At 41.5% G+C, this 17,310-nt stretch overlaps 1 protein-coding gene across 3 annotated transcripts in view; it reads right to left on the bottom strand.

The window, feature by feature from the left end:
- LOC112215625 (extended synaptotagmin-2-A) overlaps positions 1-15,961 on the bottom strand; it is a 34,913-nt gene extending 18,952 nt beyond the window's left edge. For 2 of the 3 annotated variants that reach the window (XM_024374801.2, XM_024374804.2), the window contains exons 1-6: positions 15,118-15,960; positions 6,619-6,660; positions 6,139-6,273; positions 5,439-5,515; positions 5,231-5,303; positions 1,586-1,675 (exon numbers count right to left, since the gene is read on the bottom strand). In XM_024374801.2, the coding sequence (XP_024230569.1) occupies positions 1,586-1,675; positions 5,231-5,303; positions 5,439-5,515; positions 6,139-6,273; positions 6,619-6,660; positions 15,118-15,525 (825 nt within the window). In that variant the 5' untranslated portion in view covers positions 15,526-15,960. Of the gene's footprint in view, positions 1-1,585; positions 1,676-5,230; positions 5,304-5,438; positions 5,516-6,138; positions 6,274-6,618; positions 6,661-15,117 lie in introns of all 3 variants that reach the window. The other variant, XM_024374802.1, reaches the window with a different exon arrangement.
- Positions 15,962-17,310: the final 1,349 nt, after the last annotated feature.

The raw sequence follows: 17,310 nt of genomic DNA, 5'->3' as shown, positions 1-17,310 counted from the left end.
TCCTATTTCCTATGGACCCTGGTCAACAGTAGCACACAACATAGACAATATGGCACCATTTGGGATGTACACGGGTTCTATTAAGGTCAGGGAGCCAGGGACAGAGTTTTTTTCCATGCAAAGTCTCTTACCAAAAGGTTTTGTGGTTATACAATGTTATGATAAAAGGGGACAATGCCTGTTTGAAATCACCCTGCATATTGGTAAACGTGAACATTTTATCTGAGTGACAGCACAGCTAAGCCAGAAAAAGTTACCGGCAAGGAGTCGGACAGGTAGTAACTTCTAAGCCGACGGGTATTTTTTTTCTTTATGCTAGTCGGAGCTTTGATGCGTCTCTTGGCTCAAGGAATCAATTTCAATGCGTTTTACAGCCCCCACCCCCCTATCTCTCTCTCTGTGTGTTGCCTACATACACTGCAGCAGATATAGTGTTGAGCAAGGACTGTCCAGAACACTGCAAGGCAACCAAAGTAGCCAATTCCATATGGTGCATTTCCACTGCATGGATTGGTGCCAATGTTTGGCCCAAATACTGTATGTTGCCTTTTGTGTCTAACACTGGTGCATACAAAGAAGGCTGGAGTGACACCAGCTGCAGTGGAGAAGCCCTATAGGGGGTACTTTACCGTAGCAGTGAACTGGCAGAGCAGTGTGGCTTCTTCTCCAAGCATAACATGATCAACTAATGGAGGGTCCTTGGAGACCATGTACACAATGTGTACCAATTAAAACAGCTGCGCATTGCAGAACTTTGCAGCTGTGCATTTTAGCTGTGCATTGCGGAACCAGCCATCCTAAGGATGTTTCCCCTCCAGTTCTCTGCGTTTCATCTCTCTGGCAACACAGCACAGACAAGGGCATCGCCTAAAATGGTATCCTCCCATCCACAAGTTGTCTCAGAATGTTATTTTATTTGGCAGTCAAGATTGATCAATTTAAGGAGGAGAATGAAGGGTTGTCCGCTTCACTGTGAAGCATTCTGGAGAATATTCTACATAGTCCTACCCCCTTAAATCAGAGAGAAGAGGGCCCCTTTTTATCCTTTACCTCAAAGGTTCTTCCATAAAATGTACTTTTTCCCCCATTATTAGGATGAGAGAAAATAGAAATATAAGCATGCCCGAGGCCACAGAAACAGGAGCTCCTGGTCCAGAGTCTGTGATCTGCTCTCAAAGAAGATGAATTACACTCAGATACTGTGTAGTTAACACCCACTGCGTGGCTTGTGTCCCAACATGTAACAACACTGCGACTCACAGTCTTACCACTACACTCCTCCTGCTTCTTCTCTCTGCTGTCTGCAATGCGGCTGGCATAGGCAGTGCAAAGAAATCCACCAAAGTAGGACTAGCCTGATCTATGTCTATTTAAGGCTCCAGTGTCTCCACTCGGGACTCGTATCTGACTTAAATTGGCCAAATGTTTAGGCAGAACATAGGCCTGGAGGCTCAGCACTACAGGAAGGAAGACAGTGATAAAATAGCCATTGCGGTCTTCAACTGTCTTGCAAGCAGCTAATGATGCAAGTGACTTTAATTCCAAATGATAGAAAGAGGAAGTGTGTGTCAAGGCTATAACTTACGGGTTTCTTCAGAAAGAACAGGGACAAGGCTCCTATCAGGGGCATGTCACCTAGCAATGGCTCCATGACTACTCTCAACACTCCATGGAGCTGTGAAACACAAAAGAAGTATCAAGATATAAACACGCTCGCAGAGATAAAAACACACACACAACCACACATCATTAAGGGAGGTTTCAGTATCAGGGAACCAACACTACAGGCCCTTGACCCACCTAATGAACTGTATGTGAACATTCAAGAGTGGACGACTGGACACCACAGCAGGCATGTGCCTCCAGAGACACTCCAAAGGGGTATTTCACTCCAAAGATGCCCCCCACACACACACACACACACTACTACTGCATTACTATCAGACATAACATATCTGTCATCCTCAACTTCCTGAACAGATATAATTAGCTCTCTCTCTCTAGACAAGCAGGTCGTTTAAGTGCTGATATGAGCAAAACAGGCCCCACTATTATTTTTGTTCAATGGACATGAGTTTAAAACAAAATGGTAATTATCCATATAATATGGATAATTATCCATATTCAAACCGTTTTAGAAACTTCAGAGTGTTTTCTATCCAATACTAATAATAATATGTATATATTAGGATCTGGGACAGAGTAGGAGGCAGTTCAGTTTGGGCACGCTATTTATCCAAAAGTGAAAATGCTGCCCCCTACCCCAAACAGGTTAAGTGTTATATCATAGTTTTGATGTCTTCACTATTATTCTACCACGTAGAAAAATGTTTTTTTTTTAATTAGTAAAAATAGTAAAAATAAAGAAAAACCCTTGAAGCTGTTCTAAAACTTTTGACTGGTAGTGTATGAGGTGAGAAATGCAAGATATGTAAACCTTAAAATGGCATTACCAAAGTGACTAGTGATCCAGCAGCCTCTCTGTGTTAGTGATGGCTGTTTAACAGTCTGATGGCCTTGAGATAGAAGCTATAGGCAGTCTCTCGGTCCCAGCTTTGATGCACCTGTACTGACCTCGCCTTCTGGATGATAGCGGGGGGAACAGGCAGTGGCTCGGGTGGTTGTTGTCCTTGACGATCTTTTTGGCCTTCCTGTGACATCAGGTGCTGTAGGTGTCGAGGAGGGAAGGTAGTTTGCCCTCGGTGATGCGTTTTGCAGACAGCCCCACCCTTTGGAGAGCCTTGCGGTTGTGGGCGGTGCAGTTGCCGTACCAGGCGGTGATACAGCTCGACAGGATGCTCTCAATTGTGCATCTGTAAAGGTTTGGGTTTAGGTGACAAGCCAAATTTCTTCAGCCTCCTGAGGTTGAAGAGGTACTGTTGTGCCTTCTTCACCACACTGTCTGTGTGGATGGACCATTTCAGTTTGTCCTTGATGTGTACACCGAGGAACTTAAAACTTTCCACCTTCTCTACTGCTGTCCCGTCGATGTGGATAGGGGGGGTCTCCCTCTGCTGTTTCCTGAAGTCCACGATAATCTCCTTTGTTTTGTTGACGTTGAGTGAGAGGTTATTTTCCTGACTCCTGATTCCAAGTGCCCTCACCTCATCCCTGTAGGCGGTCTCGTTGTTGTTGGTAATCAAGCCCACAACTGTTGTGTCATCTGCAAACTTGATGATTGAGTTGGAGGCGTGCATGGCCACACAGTCATGGGTGAACAGGGGGTACAGGAGGGGGCTGAGCACGCACCCTTGTGGGGCCCCAGTGTTGAGGATCAGCAAAGTGGAGATGTTGTTTCCTACCTTCAACACCTGGGGGCGGACCGTCAGAAAGTCCAGGACCCAATTTCACAGGGCGGGGTTGAGACCCAGGGCCTCAAGCTCAATGATGAGCTTGGAGGGTACTATGGTGTTAAATGCTGAGCTGTAGTCAATGAACAGCATTCTTACATAAGTATTCCTCTTGTCCAGATGGGTTAGGGCAGTGTGCGGTGCGATGCGATGGCGATTGCATCGTCTGTGGACCTATTGGGGCGGTATGCAAATTGTAGTGGGTCTAGGGTGGCAGGTAAGGTGGAGGTGATATGATCCTTGACTAGTCTCTCAAAGCACTTCATGATGACAGAAGTGAGTGCTACGGGGCGATAGTCTTTTAGTTCAGTTACCTTTGCCTTCTTGGGTACAGGAACAAGGGTGGCCATAACAGTGAATCCATAAAGAAAAAAAGCGGAGAATCCAAGATTTCCAACAATGTCAGAATTATTACTGTACTAATACTCAGCAAATATAATTAACATTTTCAATAGAGAAAAAACAACTGCACTCGCATTTTGCCAACTGCGAGAGCAGCAACACAGATGAATAACAACGCACATGGCAAAATAGAGCTTCTGTTGTGGTCAAAGCAAAAACAGCCTACGTGAAAGTAAGAGAGTAAAAAGTAGTTGAGGTTAGTTACAATTGTAGTGTCCTGGCTGCGCATCAGTTCAAAAGAGAGACGAGTGACTGAAGTGATCACCCGAGAGCTGTAGCCTATGGGAGAGCCAGACAGATCATCTCAATCAGACTGTGCAACCGAAAGACGTTCATTCTGCCAATGAGTGGATTGCATAAAATATTCTGCAAAGGCATGCATGCTTATGATTGGACAAAACAGATGAAAAGGAGCTTCATGTCAAATGTTATGTGAAACTTCAAACAGGAAGTGAGCCAGATTTTTGAGGTGCTGTGTTCCAATGTCTCCTTATATGGCTGTGAATGCGCCAGGAACGAGCCTACACTTTATGTCGTTTCCCCAAGGTGTCTGCAGCATTGTGACGTATTTGTAGGCATATCATTGGAAGATTGACCATAAGAGACTACATTTACCAGGTGTCCGCCTGGTGTCCTCCGTCGAAATTGGTGCGTAATCTCCAGCTGCATGTATTTTCCCATGTGATTCAGAGGAGAAACCAAACTGCCAGGAATGACTTATCATCGAATAGATATGTGAAAAACACCTTGAGGATTGATTCTAAACAACGTTTGCCATGTTTCTGTCGATATTATGGAGTTAATTTGGAAAAAAGTTTGGCGTTTTGATGACTGAATGTTCGGGGGTTTTTCTCAGCCAAACGTGATGAACAAAACGGAGCGATTTCTCCTACACAAATAATCTTTTTGGAAAAACTGAACATTTGCTATCTAACTGAGAATCTCCTCATTGAAAACATCCGAAGTTCTTCAAAGGTAAATTATTTTATTTGAATGCTTTTCTTGTTTTTGTGAAATGTTGCCTGCTGAATGCTAGGCTTAATGCTATGCTAGCTATCAACACTCTTACACAAATGCTTGTTTTGCTATGGTTGAAAAGCATATTTTGAAAATCTGAGATGACAGTGTTGTTAACAAAAGGCTAAGCTTGAGAGCCAATATATTTATTTCATTTCACGATTTTCATGAATAGTTAACGTTGCGTTATGCTAATGAGCTTGCGGCTATACTTAAGATCCCGGATACGGGATTGCTCGTCGCAACAGGTTAATATATTTTTATGGCCAGCCCCAGATCCAATTCAGACTTCAAGTGAAGGGTGTTTGTTAAATGAAATAAAATAAAAACTTGTCCCCCCCGGTGTTTTATACATACATTTTAAAATATGAATCACCCAAAAAATGTTACGTTAGGTTTTTATGTCTCTAATTAATCCTAAAACAACAGAGAATGAGACAATAACATAATTTCTGCATTACCTGTATGCTCTTAATACCAGCTTTGCAGTAGTATCTTTTGATGTCCACATCAATTTCAGTATTTCCAACAAAACTGGAAAAAAAAGTTCAACATCATCAAAATCACATGTTTATCTATGTAAAAAAAAAAAATTTACATACTGCACAGAGTACATTCTATGACAAGCCAAAGGCTACAATCTGTCCAAAATGGAGATAGTCAGGTCACCTGATCTGTAGGTCCATGATGATCTGACGCTTGTCCACATTCTCTGTGTAAACCTTGACCCCGTTGATCCTTAAAGGCTAAACACAAGACAGAGGACATCACGATATCACCACTAGGCCTCAGCCCCCCACTTGTGTTCTACCCAGTATGAACATCGCCACTACTCTGTGTTCCCTTCCTGGAAACTATTTGGGAAACACCCACCAGTTGTTCCTACAACACAGACACATGCACAGATACGGGTCTAGGGGTGCTTGAGCACTTGCCCTTTTCCCCACCTATAAGAAAAATGTAAGAGCTGTTTGAAAAGACTGCCTGAAATGTAAGCCTGTTTTGGTGGGATGGAGCTTTGTCCTTTCCAATGTGACATCACCATGCAGTGAATTTGTTAATAACAGCTAGTTTTCTGTTTTCCCCTTTCCCACTCAGAGACAGTACTAGCAAAATTCCTGCTTGAGAAATGCACCTTTGCGAAGAAGCTATTATGTTTCTTTTTGACCATTTTAATTGAAAACAATCACAGTAAGGTACTTAATTGTTACCCAGACAGAAATTATTTGATATTTAGATAAAAATGGTTGCAATGGACCTTTAAAACCAGATTGGGGAGGTTTGACCGCCTGTTGAATGGTTGAAAACCATCTTATAAACATAAGGCATGGTTAGGTAGAGACTCCTGCTGATAAGTCTTGATGTTCACCTTGTCCCCCATGTTGATCTTGCTGAAGCGGAACGTGCTGAGGTGGGAGTTGATTCCCTTCACGGCCGGCTCGATAGTCTCGCGGAACAGCTTCTCTATGAACTGACAAATATACGGCCACATCTGTCTCACAGTCTGTAGGGGCAGAGGGAGGGGGAACGGATTAGTAAGTTGGTACCGGGCGCACATTCTGACTCTCATACAGTAAGTCAACACAGAAATGTAGGAGGCAGAGTGAAGGAGCTGAATTCACTGAATTAATTATTTAATATCAGGTCCCATATTCACAAAGTGCCTGTTATTCAGCTGTCTCCATAGGATAACCCTTTGAAGAACCCTTTCTGGTTCCAGGTAGAACCCTATTTGAACATTTTACCTGGAACCAAAATGTATCTACACCGCAAAACCAAGCAGGAAAAGTAGGTCCTCATCTAAATAGAAGTGGAAATTCTAACAGTATGTTCCTCTTTGTTCTTTTACCTTGTTCAGCCACTCTACTCTTTCCACATCTGGGAAGTTGACCTAAAGAGAAAAAAAAGACATCATTACTGTTTACATGGTCAAAACTGTTTTATTTGCCCAGTACCAGTAATCACTGATTCCATCTAAACAAACACATTGTACATTGTTATTTTAAGTGAAATAGCTGTTGGACATGAGATATTCTGCCTAGGTTTAGCGGAAGTATGGCTGCTGCCTGCGTTGCATCCTAAATTGCACCCTATTGCCTATATTGCACTATTATTGACCAGTGTCCATGGGACTCTGGTCAAAATTTGTGCACTATTTAGGGAATAGTGTGCCATTTGGGACGTAAGTCCTGCAGTACTCCTGAACCCCTCCTGGTTATTACAAAGACATAACAGTACTGGAGCTGGAGCTGGCCACTCCACACAGTATGAGCATCAGTGAAAGAGAGGAGAGCCCTGAGCATACACATTGCCCACATACTGTACCTACACGTACACACGTACACATGTACACACGTACACACACACAAACCACATAAATAAATAACACTGGCTCTCATAAGCCAACAATCATCATAGTCTAAAAGCAAAACTTTTCTAATTAGGCTACCACACCTTTCCAGCACAACACAGAGGAAGTGTGCTGTCATGCGTTATCCCCTTAGGAGCAGCGGCTCCAGCGGTGTAGCCGTGGCAACGAGATTGCATGTGAGAGCTACAGGAGGCAGTAACGCTAACACGGGTGAGAAAAGAGCTGATGCAGCATTAGCGTGACAGCGTAGAGGAGCATAGGATCAGACAGTGAGTGGAGTGGGAAGTAGGGAGATAAACTACTGCTGGGTTTGACAGATTCAAGCCTAGCTTTTTTTACATGCCACAAGTGCCTCTGTTATGCAATCAGGAGCACTCAAGTGGACATGGTTTCTATTAACCTGACACATACTATAAAGCAACAAATTCACAAAATAGTGGTCAGAGGATAGTGCCTTGCGGATACATCATTTACTCAACGAATAAATGAGTGATATCAAATTACTGTGCAACTGTCAAGAGGTACTTCACACCTCACAACAGAAATTGAGATGTAATTTAAATGCAGTACAGTCCATTTAAGTGGATTGAATGGGGATGCTGTTATTTAACTATGGAAATACTTTCAAAGCATATTATAGAAGCAACTTGGATCTACTTATTTAAAAAATATTACACACCTGGAGGTATACAACTTCCATACAGTAGCTACCATGACATGTTGCTTATGTCTCACAGAAGCCTGAATAAGCAGCAGGATTTTACATTAGTATGGGCAGTGCTATGCAGCAGCCTATGACTCACAGCAGATTTATTTTTCAACGAAAACAAACAGGAGCAGTCGGCAAACACAATTTTAGGTATGACATTTTAGCTATGTTCTGATGCAACTCACTAATTTTATGCTACACAAAGATGAATAACCTACAGTTCTCTAAACGAATTCAATCTGTTAGTAATTTGATTTATTTCACCCGTTACTGAGATGATTGTTCCAGTTTACATGATTGAGGTAGTCTCAATACTACATTTTCCCTACCCTGGCAGTCATTCTGAGTGCATCTTGTGGGTGATTAACAATTCCACTTGTTGGATATCCTAACTTTGTCTGGATTCCAATAGGAATTACACATCACTTTGTATGCCAGCATAATGTAATTTGCAGGCCTGATGTGGCCTGTAAACCAGGAGATTCCTAACATCACTGTGTTAGGGTATAACTAGGCCCTCAATGAAAGGTCTTATGATATACAGTACCAGTAAAAGTTTGGACACACCAACTCATTCAAGGATTTTTCATTATTTTTACTAACTATCAAAACTATGAAATAACACATATGGAATCATGTAGTAACCAATCTTTTTTTCAAACAAATCAAAATATATTTCATTGTTGAGATTCTTCAAAGTAGTCACCCTTTGCCTTTACTGTGCAGCCATATTCATCGACCTGGCCAAGGCTTTCGACTCTGTCATTCACCACATTCTTATTGGCAGACTCAACAGCCTTGGTTTCTCAAATGATTGCCTCGCCTGGTTCACCAACTACTTCATTGAAAGAGTTCAGTGTGTCAAATAAGAGGGCCTGTTGTCCGGACCTCTGGCAGTCTATGGGGGTCCCACAGGGTTCAATTCTCGGGCCGACTCTCTTCTCTGTATACATCAATGATGTCGCTCTTGCTGCTGGTGATTCTCTGATCCACCTCTACGCAGATGACACCATTCTGTATACTTCTGGCCCTTCTTTGGACACTGTGTTAACTAACCTCCAGATGAGCTTCAATGCTATACAACTCTCCTTCCGTGGCCTCCAACTGCTCTTAAATGCAAGTAAAACTAAATGCATGCTCTTCAACCGATCACTGCCTGCACCTGCCCGCCAGTCCTGCATCACTACTCTGGACGGCTCTGACATAGAATATGTGTATAACTACAAATACCTAGGTGTCTGGTTAGACTGTAAACTCTCATTACAGACTCACATTAAGCATCTCCAACCCTAAATTAAATCTAGAATCGGCTTCCTATTTCGCAACAAAGCATCCTTCACTCATGCTGCCAAACATGCCCTCGTAAAACTGACCATCCTACCGATCCTCAACTTCGGCGATGTCATTTACAAAATAGCCTCCAACACTCTACTCAACAAATTGGATGCAGTCTATCACAGTGTTATCCCTTTTGTCACCAAAGCCCCATATACTACCCACCACTGCGACCTGTACGCTCTCGTTGGCTGGTCACCATAGCAGCACCCACTCGTAGCACGCACTCCAGTAGGTATATCTCACTAGCCACCCCCAAAGCCAATAGCTTCTTTGGCCGCCTTTCCTTCCAGTTCTCTGCTGCCAATGACTGGAACGAACTGCAAAAATCACTGAAGCTGGAGACTCAGATCTCCCTCACTAACTTTAAGCACCAGCTGTCAGAGCAGCTCACAGATCACTGCACCTAAACATAGCCCATCTGTAAACAGCCCATCCAACTGCCTAATCCCCATACTGTATTTATTTATTTATCTTGCTCCTCTGCACCCCAGTATCTCTACTTGCACATTCATTGTTCTCAACTAGCCTACTTGGTTAAATAAAGGTGAAACATATATATTTTTAAAACTTCTCTAGGGTAGGGGGCAGCATTTGGAATTTTGGATGAAAAGCATGACCAAATCAAACAGCTTTCTACTCAGGCCCAGAAGATAGGATATGCATATAATTAGTCGATTTGGATAGAAAACACTCTAAAGTTTCCAAAACTGTTCAAATAATGTCTGTGAGTATAACAGAACTGATTTGGTAGGCGAAAACCTGAGAAAAATCCATTCAGGAAGTAGGAATGTTTTTGTTGTTGTTATTTTCTATTCAATGCCATTACCGTATTCATAGACTTAGGACTCAAATTGCAGTTCCTATGCCTTCCACTAGATGTCAACAGTCTTTAGAAATTGTTTCAGGCTTGTATTCTGAAAAATGAGGGAGTAAGAGCAGTCTGAATGAGTGGACCCTGCCGTGTCAAAGAGCTTTTTCATGCGCGCGACCAGAGTGCCTTTCTTGTTTACCTTTTATATTGATGACGTTATTGTCCGGTTGAAGTATTATATATTATTTAGGCTAAAAACAACCTGAGGATTGAATATAAACATTGTTTGACATGTTTCTATGAACTTTACGGATACAATTTTGATTTTTTTGTCTGCCTGTTGTGACTGCATTTGTGCCTGTGGATTACTGAAGAAAACGCAAACAAAATGGAGGTTTTCAGATTTAAAGAGAGACTTTATCGAACAAAAGGAACATTTATTGAATAAATGAATGTCTTCTGAGTGCAACCATATGAAGATTATCAAAGGTAAGGGATTAATTTTATCTCTATTTCTGACTTGTGTAACTTCTACTTGACTGGTTACTGTTTGTAATTATTTGTCTGCTGGGCTATGTTTTCAAATAATCGTAAGGTATGCTTTTGCCGTAAAGTATTTTTGAAATCTGACACCATGGTTGGATTCACAAGAAGTTCATCTTTAAACCAATGTAAAATAGTTGTATATTTTCTGAATTTTTATAATGAGTTTTTCTGTATTTGAATTTGGCGCTCTGCAATCTCAATGGATGTTGGCCAGGTGGGACGCTAGTGTCTCACGTACCCTAGAGAGGTTAAATGACAGCTTTGCTGAGCAAATGTGTCTCCTAGAGGACAGGTAGGACAGGAAGCTTTTGTATAGATCATGGTTTCAGATACCGCCCTCTCCCCCTCCTTCTCCTCAGAAACACAACCCAAGTGGCACGTTTCAGCGTCTCAGTCTGAGTGACCAGGTGGTCGTGTCCAGAAAGAGAAAGCTGAGCACCAGCGTTCAGTCTCTCTTTCAGTGCCTGAGGTATGCCTATTAGAGGTCGATGATTATTATTTTTCAACGCCAATACTGATTATTGGAGGACCAAAAAAGCAGATACCGATTAAAATCGGCCAATTTTTAAAAATGTTTTTATTTATTTGTAATAATGACAATTACAACATTACTGAATTAACACTTTTATTTTAACTTAATAAAATTTATTTTAACATCAATAAAATCAATTTAGCCTCAAATAAATTATGAAACATGTTCAATTTGGTTTAAATAATGCAAAAACAAAGTGTTGGAGAAGAAAGTAAAAGTGCAATGTGTGCCATGTAAAAAAGCTAACGTTTAAGTTCCTTGCTCAGAACATGAGAACATATGAAAGGCCCCGCTAACTAGCTAGCCATTTCACATTGTTTACACCAGCCCAATCTCGGGAGTTGATAGGCTTGAAGTGCTGCACGAAAGTGCTGTTTGAATGAATGCTTACGAGCCTGCTGCTGCCTACCACCGCTCAGTCAGACTGTCCCAGCAAATATCAAATCATAGACTTAATTATAACATAATAACACACAGAAATAATAGCCTTAGGTCATTAATATGGTCAAATCCGGAAACTATGATTTTGAAAACAAAATGTTTATTCTTTCAGTGAAATACGGAACCGTTCCGTATTTTATCTAACGGGTGGCATCCATAAGTCTAAATATTCCTGTTACATTGCACAACCTTCAATGTTATGCCATAATTACGTAAAATTCTGGCAAATTAGTTCGCAACGAGCCAAACTGTTGCATATACCCTGACTCTGCGTGCAATGAACGCAAGAGAAATGACAATTGTCCTAGTTTAATATTTCCTGCTAACCTGGATTTCTTTTAACTAAATATGCAGGTTTAAAAATATATACTTCTGTGTATTGATTTTAAGAAAGGCATGGATGTTTATGGTTAGGTACATTCGTGCAACGATGGTGATTTTTTCGCAAATGCGCCTTTGTTAAATCATCCCCCATTTGGCGAAGTTGGCTGCCTTTGTTAGGAAGAAATAGTCTTCACACAGTTCGCAACGAGCCAGGCGGCCCAAACTGCTGCATATACCCTGACTCTGCTGCACAGAACGCAAGAGAAGGGACACAATTTTCCAACTTAAAATAAATTTATGTTAGCAGGCAATATTAACTAAATATGCAGGTTTAAAAATATATAATATATGTATTGATGTTAAAAAAGGCGTTGATGTTTATGGTTAGGTACACATTGGTGCCACGACAGTGCTTTTTTCGCGAATGCGCTTGTTAAATCACCCATTTGGCAAAGTGGCTATGATTCAATGATAAATTAACAGGTACCGCATCGATTATATGCAATGCAGGACAAGATAAATAAACTAGTAATATCATCAACCATGTGAAGTTAACTAGTGATTGTTAAGTTTTATTGTTTTTTATAAGATACGTTTAATGCTAGCTAGCGCCTTACCTTAGCTCCTTGCCGTACTCACATAACAGGTAGTCAGCCTGCCACGCAGTCTCCTTGTGGAGTGCAATGTAATGCACCATGATCGGTGTCCAAAAATGCTGATTACCGATTGTTAGGAAAACTTGAAATCGGCCCTAATTAAACGGCCATTCCAATTAATCGGTGATAAAATAATTTATATGTTTAAAGATAATGATTAAATAATTCTACCCTGAAACTTAACCATTAGGGATTATAGTTTATGTAGCATGTATAAGGGATAATTAAAGTATTAAACATAAGTCCAACTAGGTTGGACTGGGAGGGAGAGAAATGTGTGTGTTTGTGTGTGCCTAAGAAAATACTGAGAACAATTAAACTGTGGTTGACCCGACCTGGCTAGAACTCTGAGAAACTTATGATAGGACAGGGAGTACTTCTCAAGGTTTCCCTAATCTTGGGGGAATGGAACTGTCGGCTGTGTAGTGATACACAGGGGTGAGAACTCTGGAGAAGGATACAACTCACCTACTGTTCGTGTGTATGCATGTGCGTAGGATACCTACTGTTTGTGTGGAAGTATGTGCACAAGTATAAAATGGATGTCTTTGTATAATGGACTTGAGAATGCTCTCGTGAATACACATTTTGACTATTGTAAGCTGGGAACTCTGTCCGTTTCATTTAAACCAGAACCTTACAAACTCGGTTGCAGACGGAGTAGATTAATTGAAATTTATGAACATTGATAACAAAATTCTGATAACAATTTGGTCCTTCGAGCCGGATTCCAATACCTGCCCCTGTCGGCCCAAAGTAACACGCCGAACACCGTGCACCTGCGGTTCCTTGACCCAAAAATTAAAGACCTGTCCCCTGACATTGGGGTTCTAAAACAGGCCGGTATATATCTAAGGTTGACAGAGACGGTGACGGAATCCAACTAACATTACTTTTTCCATCCTACAAGAAAAAGGTCAGTAAATCTTTATTCTTGGATTTGGGGAATTGATGTTCGGGCTACATTTAGAGAAATATTTTTAATGATTGTTGTGTGGTTTGGACATTGATCTTTAGAATCTTTAGAATTCGATGGGCTTACTGATCTGGTGACCTGTCTTTAGAATTTTGTGTAGAGAACCCTGATATAGGTAGTATGCTATGCAATTGGAAGACAGGAATTGGATGTAGAAGCCACCTAGGAAGGAAGAAGTCCCCAGTGACTCGTCTGAAATGACACGAGGTATCTGCAGTACCAATGTAAACTAGCTAATTTTGAGATCTAAGCGGAACCTGATCAAGAGTATATTAGTGAGTCTGTAATGACACGAGGTATCTGTGGCCACTACCAATGCTATCTGTGGCCACTACCTATGTAAACTAACGGAAAGGAGGTATATACGTAGATTGTGAGAATATGCCGTAGTAATGGAGAAAGAAGTACGAATTTAAGAGATGTCTAGATGTAGGAAAATAATAATAAAGTAGATACATAAGATGTGTAGATAGTCGAGGGAAACAGCAGGTCGAGAGTTAGATACCTGGCTGCCGGAAGCCCCGGAAAAGAAGGTAAGAAGGCAAGTATAATAGTATAATATACTGACTCACTGAATCGTTGCTGCTGGCAGCTACCGGCGTGGAGCAGCACTGAGGCAGACATTTCATTTACTTCTAAATCGAGTTAAGTCCTCTTTAGAGAGAGACCTTCAGAGCTAGTTCATCACACTAACTCCAGCAGGGTTCTATACACACTAAAAGTTGATGAAGTACCCGCAATAACTACTTTAACAGAGCCCTTTGGAAAGATGTGTCTTAGGAGAGAATTCACAAGGCATGACAGTGTGACAAGCCAAACATTTAGGATAAAAATAGGGTGAAAGTTGATTTCCACCCACGTTTTTCCCCATTAACCAAATGGGTAGTCACCTTGTCAGCTAAAAAGGAAGAGACAGACAAACAATGATACTATCCTAATTTGACACTTGCTGAGTAGATCTCAAGCAGCTTATAAATTATGAATAATTATCCTCATCAAGTATAGGCCTAGTTGACGTCTTCAACTTGAGTCAGGCGGCATTATTGACAAGTTGCGTTTAAGTTGGGGGTTTCTCCTATGGCCCTACGTTTTGCTCGCCTGAGTGCCAGACTGTTTTTGCCATCATACCAACTCCTTGTCACTCATCGTCATGCCAATGATTGTACAATCAGACCTAGAACCAGGCGAACAATAAGTGATGGTTCGATTGGGTGCATCTTCCAGGCATAATCATGCATGCAAGGTGTTATTAGTTATGTGATTGGGGCCCATGTGTCCCTCCCACTCTGGTGTCCGGTTTACCATTGTGCAATGCTGTATTTAGAGGGGCTTTGTCTAATGTCACTGCTGGGGACAGCTGTGTGATCAGAGCTTTACAGATCAACACTGTTCTGTGTTCAGATCCCAGAGTGATGGTTTTGTTAGAAACTCAAAAACAACTAAATGATTAATGTGTGCTGTGCACTAGGCTTATTTGGGTTATAGAAAAAACACGTTCAAATACATTTGATGTAGGCTAATCAAATATGGTAGTAATATAGCCATATACTAATAATCCAGAGTGGCTAACTGAATAGGGGGATAAAGATAACATTTTGTGCACTTTTTTTTGGTGCTCCCTTTATAAATGCATCTTGGTCTTACCCATGATGGCAAATCAGAAGCTGTCAGACTTTGTTTGACAGTTCTCTCTTCCTGTTCAAAGAACGCCAAGGCTCTGTACAGTCGGGTGTTCTTGCATCCTGTGTTTCTCCTCCACCAGAAAAATATTACAAGTCCTATTAAGAGCCAACTGAAACTGAATTCAAAATATCCCAAAACATATATGGGAAAAATGAGCACGAATGTCTTTGTAAACTGAATCCATGTCTGAGTTAGTTCACCGACGGAAGACCCAGACTTGTCTTCGCCGGTGTCTGCCGGTGGAAATACGTTTGTATTGGGGCCGGTGTTAACCGGGCTCGGTGTGTTTTGTCCATCCTCCTTTGATCCAGCAGAGCTCCCATTATGTGCATGGGCGCTTCGTACGGCCGTCATACTGTCTATTGACATTCGTTTCTTTGCGCCCACAGTTTTGATGGGATGTTGGAGTAAAGACCTCAACAACAGAAGCTTTTTCTATTCTTTATTAAACTGTCACCAATGTTAAACCTCCTGCGCAGAGAGCGCGCAGAGCCTCTCGGAGTCAACCCCAGATTGCGCTCACGTTAGTTCAACCGCATCTGAGCCCATTTTGCCCTGGAAAAAGTGGGCATTGATTATTCTTCCACGCTGCAATAAAGTATACGCGCAACCATCTCATTTGCCTAATTTTCTTGTCTCATTCTTCAATAATATCACGCTGCTTCCCTCATACCACGCAGAGTTCGGGTAGTCCTCCACTTGCAATAACCTACAGCAGCCGCACTCTTTCAACGCATTCCTCTCCCAGCTCACGTTTGCGTTCTGTACTACTTCAGGGTCGTCACTAGCTTCTACCAATCTCTTCCCACAAAGTCATAACCCCCGCCCATGTCTACACTCAGCTGAGTGATTTAAAAAAAGACATCCGTGTGTCTAATTAGGGATGACACGTGTTGTGTTACTTTTAATCCAATCCCAGTGCTGGCAAAACATGATTTGTGTACATTTTTTCCAATACATTTTGTGTCAATCCCTGCAGTTAATGTGTTAAATGTGGAAAACCATACAACACACCCAAGATGTGTTAGATTATTAACCAATCACATTCAGCTAGTGGAAACCCTCCTTCAAGGAACTGTAGGTCAAGGAATAGCTTCATGTGACACAAAATCGCCACCCCATGCCCAACATCTGTAGAGACCACTACATATTTCAGGAATAGCAACATTCTCTAGTCTCATCATCATCTCCGTCACACATCAATAAAAACTTTGAATAGCTTTCAGTGTGATCAATTCAGTACCTCTGCCTAATAATCACCATCATCATCATCATTTTAACTGACTGGCTCCCAGGCTACACTAAACAAAACCAATAAATACAGATTACAATTTTTAATAAATAATTAAAGGCTTCCCGATAGAAATGGAATTGAGTAATCTAAGAATTTAGTCATTCTATTTCTATGGACTGAACTGTGTATCCATGGTGATTTGTTCTTTCTTGCAGAAATTGCTATTTGATCGATTAAAGATCCTGTTGTCAAGGGAACATGACACATTTACCTTAGTTTCAGTGCGATTGTGCAATCGAAATCTGCTGCCATGGCACTGGATAATGTCAACACAAGTTTGGAAGCTTTATTTCTGAAATCAGTTGAATATTTCACAAGGAAGAACATACAGGCAATAACATGCATCCTGAGAAGGTAAACTGGTGACTAGATACACAACAATTGTACACATATGTGTGACAAACATAGAGATAGACAGCTAGGCTAGCTAAACTCCAGGTGTTAGTTTGCTTGCTAGCTAATGGTTTGCTTGCTAGCTAGCTAATGTTAAAGCTAATGGTAGTGGTAACTAACCCTTTTGTTAGTGGTTATAACATTACACCAATATTCTTTGCAGCAAAGCCAGTCTTTGTTATTGCTGTGCGTGTTGTCAATGAGAATAATATTGTATTAGCTACTTGTCGAATTATGAAGAAAATAACTAAATAAGACACAGAAGGAAGGGTTTGGCCCGGCAGGGGATGTTCTTGTTCTTGTCCCATCGTGCATTAGAGAATCCTGTGGCGGGCCTGGTGCAATGCACGCTGACACAGTCACCAGGTGTACAGAGTTTCTTCTGACACGTTGGTGCGGCTGGCTTCCGGGTTAAGCGGGCATTGTGTCAAGAAGCAATGTGGCTTGGCTGGGTTGTGCTTCGAAGG

Source organism: Oncorhynchus tshawytscha, linkage group LG16 (genome assembly GCF_018296145.1).
Source record: "Oncorhynchus tshawytscha isolate Ot180627B linkage group LG16, Otsh_v2.0, whole genome shotgun sequence".
NCBI classification, from domain to species: Eukaryota; Metazoa; Chordata; class Actinopteri; order Salmoniformes; family Salmonidae; genus Oncorhynchus; species Oncorhynchus tshawytscha.
The sequence above is the reverse complement of the archived record's forward strand: the minus strand, read 5'-3'. Positions and strand labels throughout refer to the sequence as shown.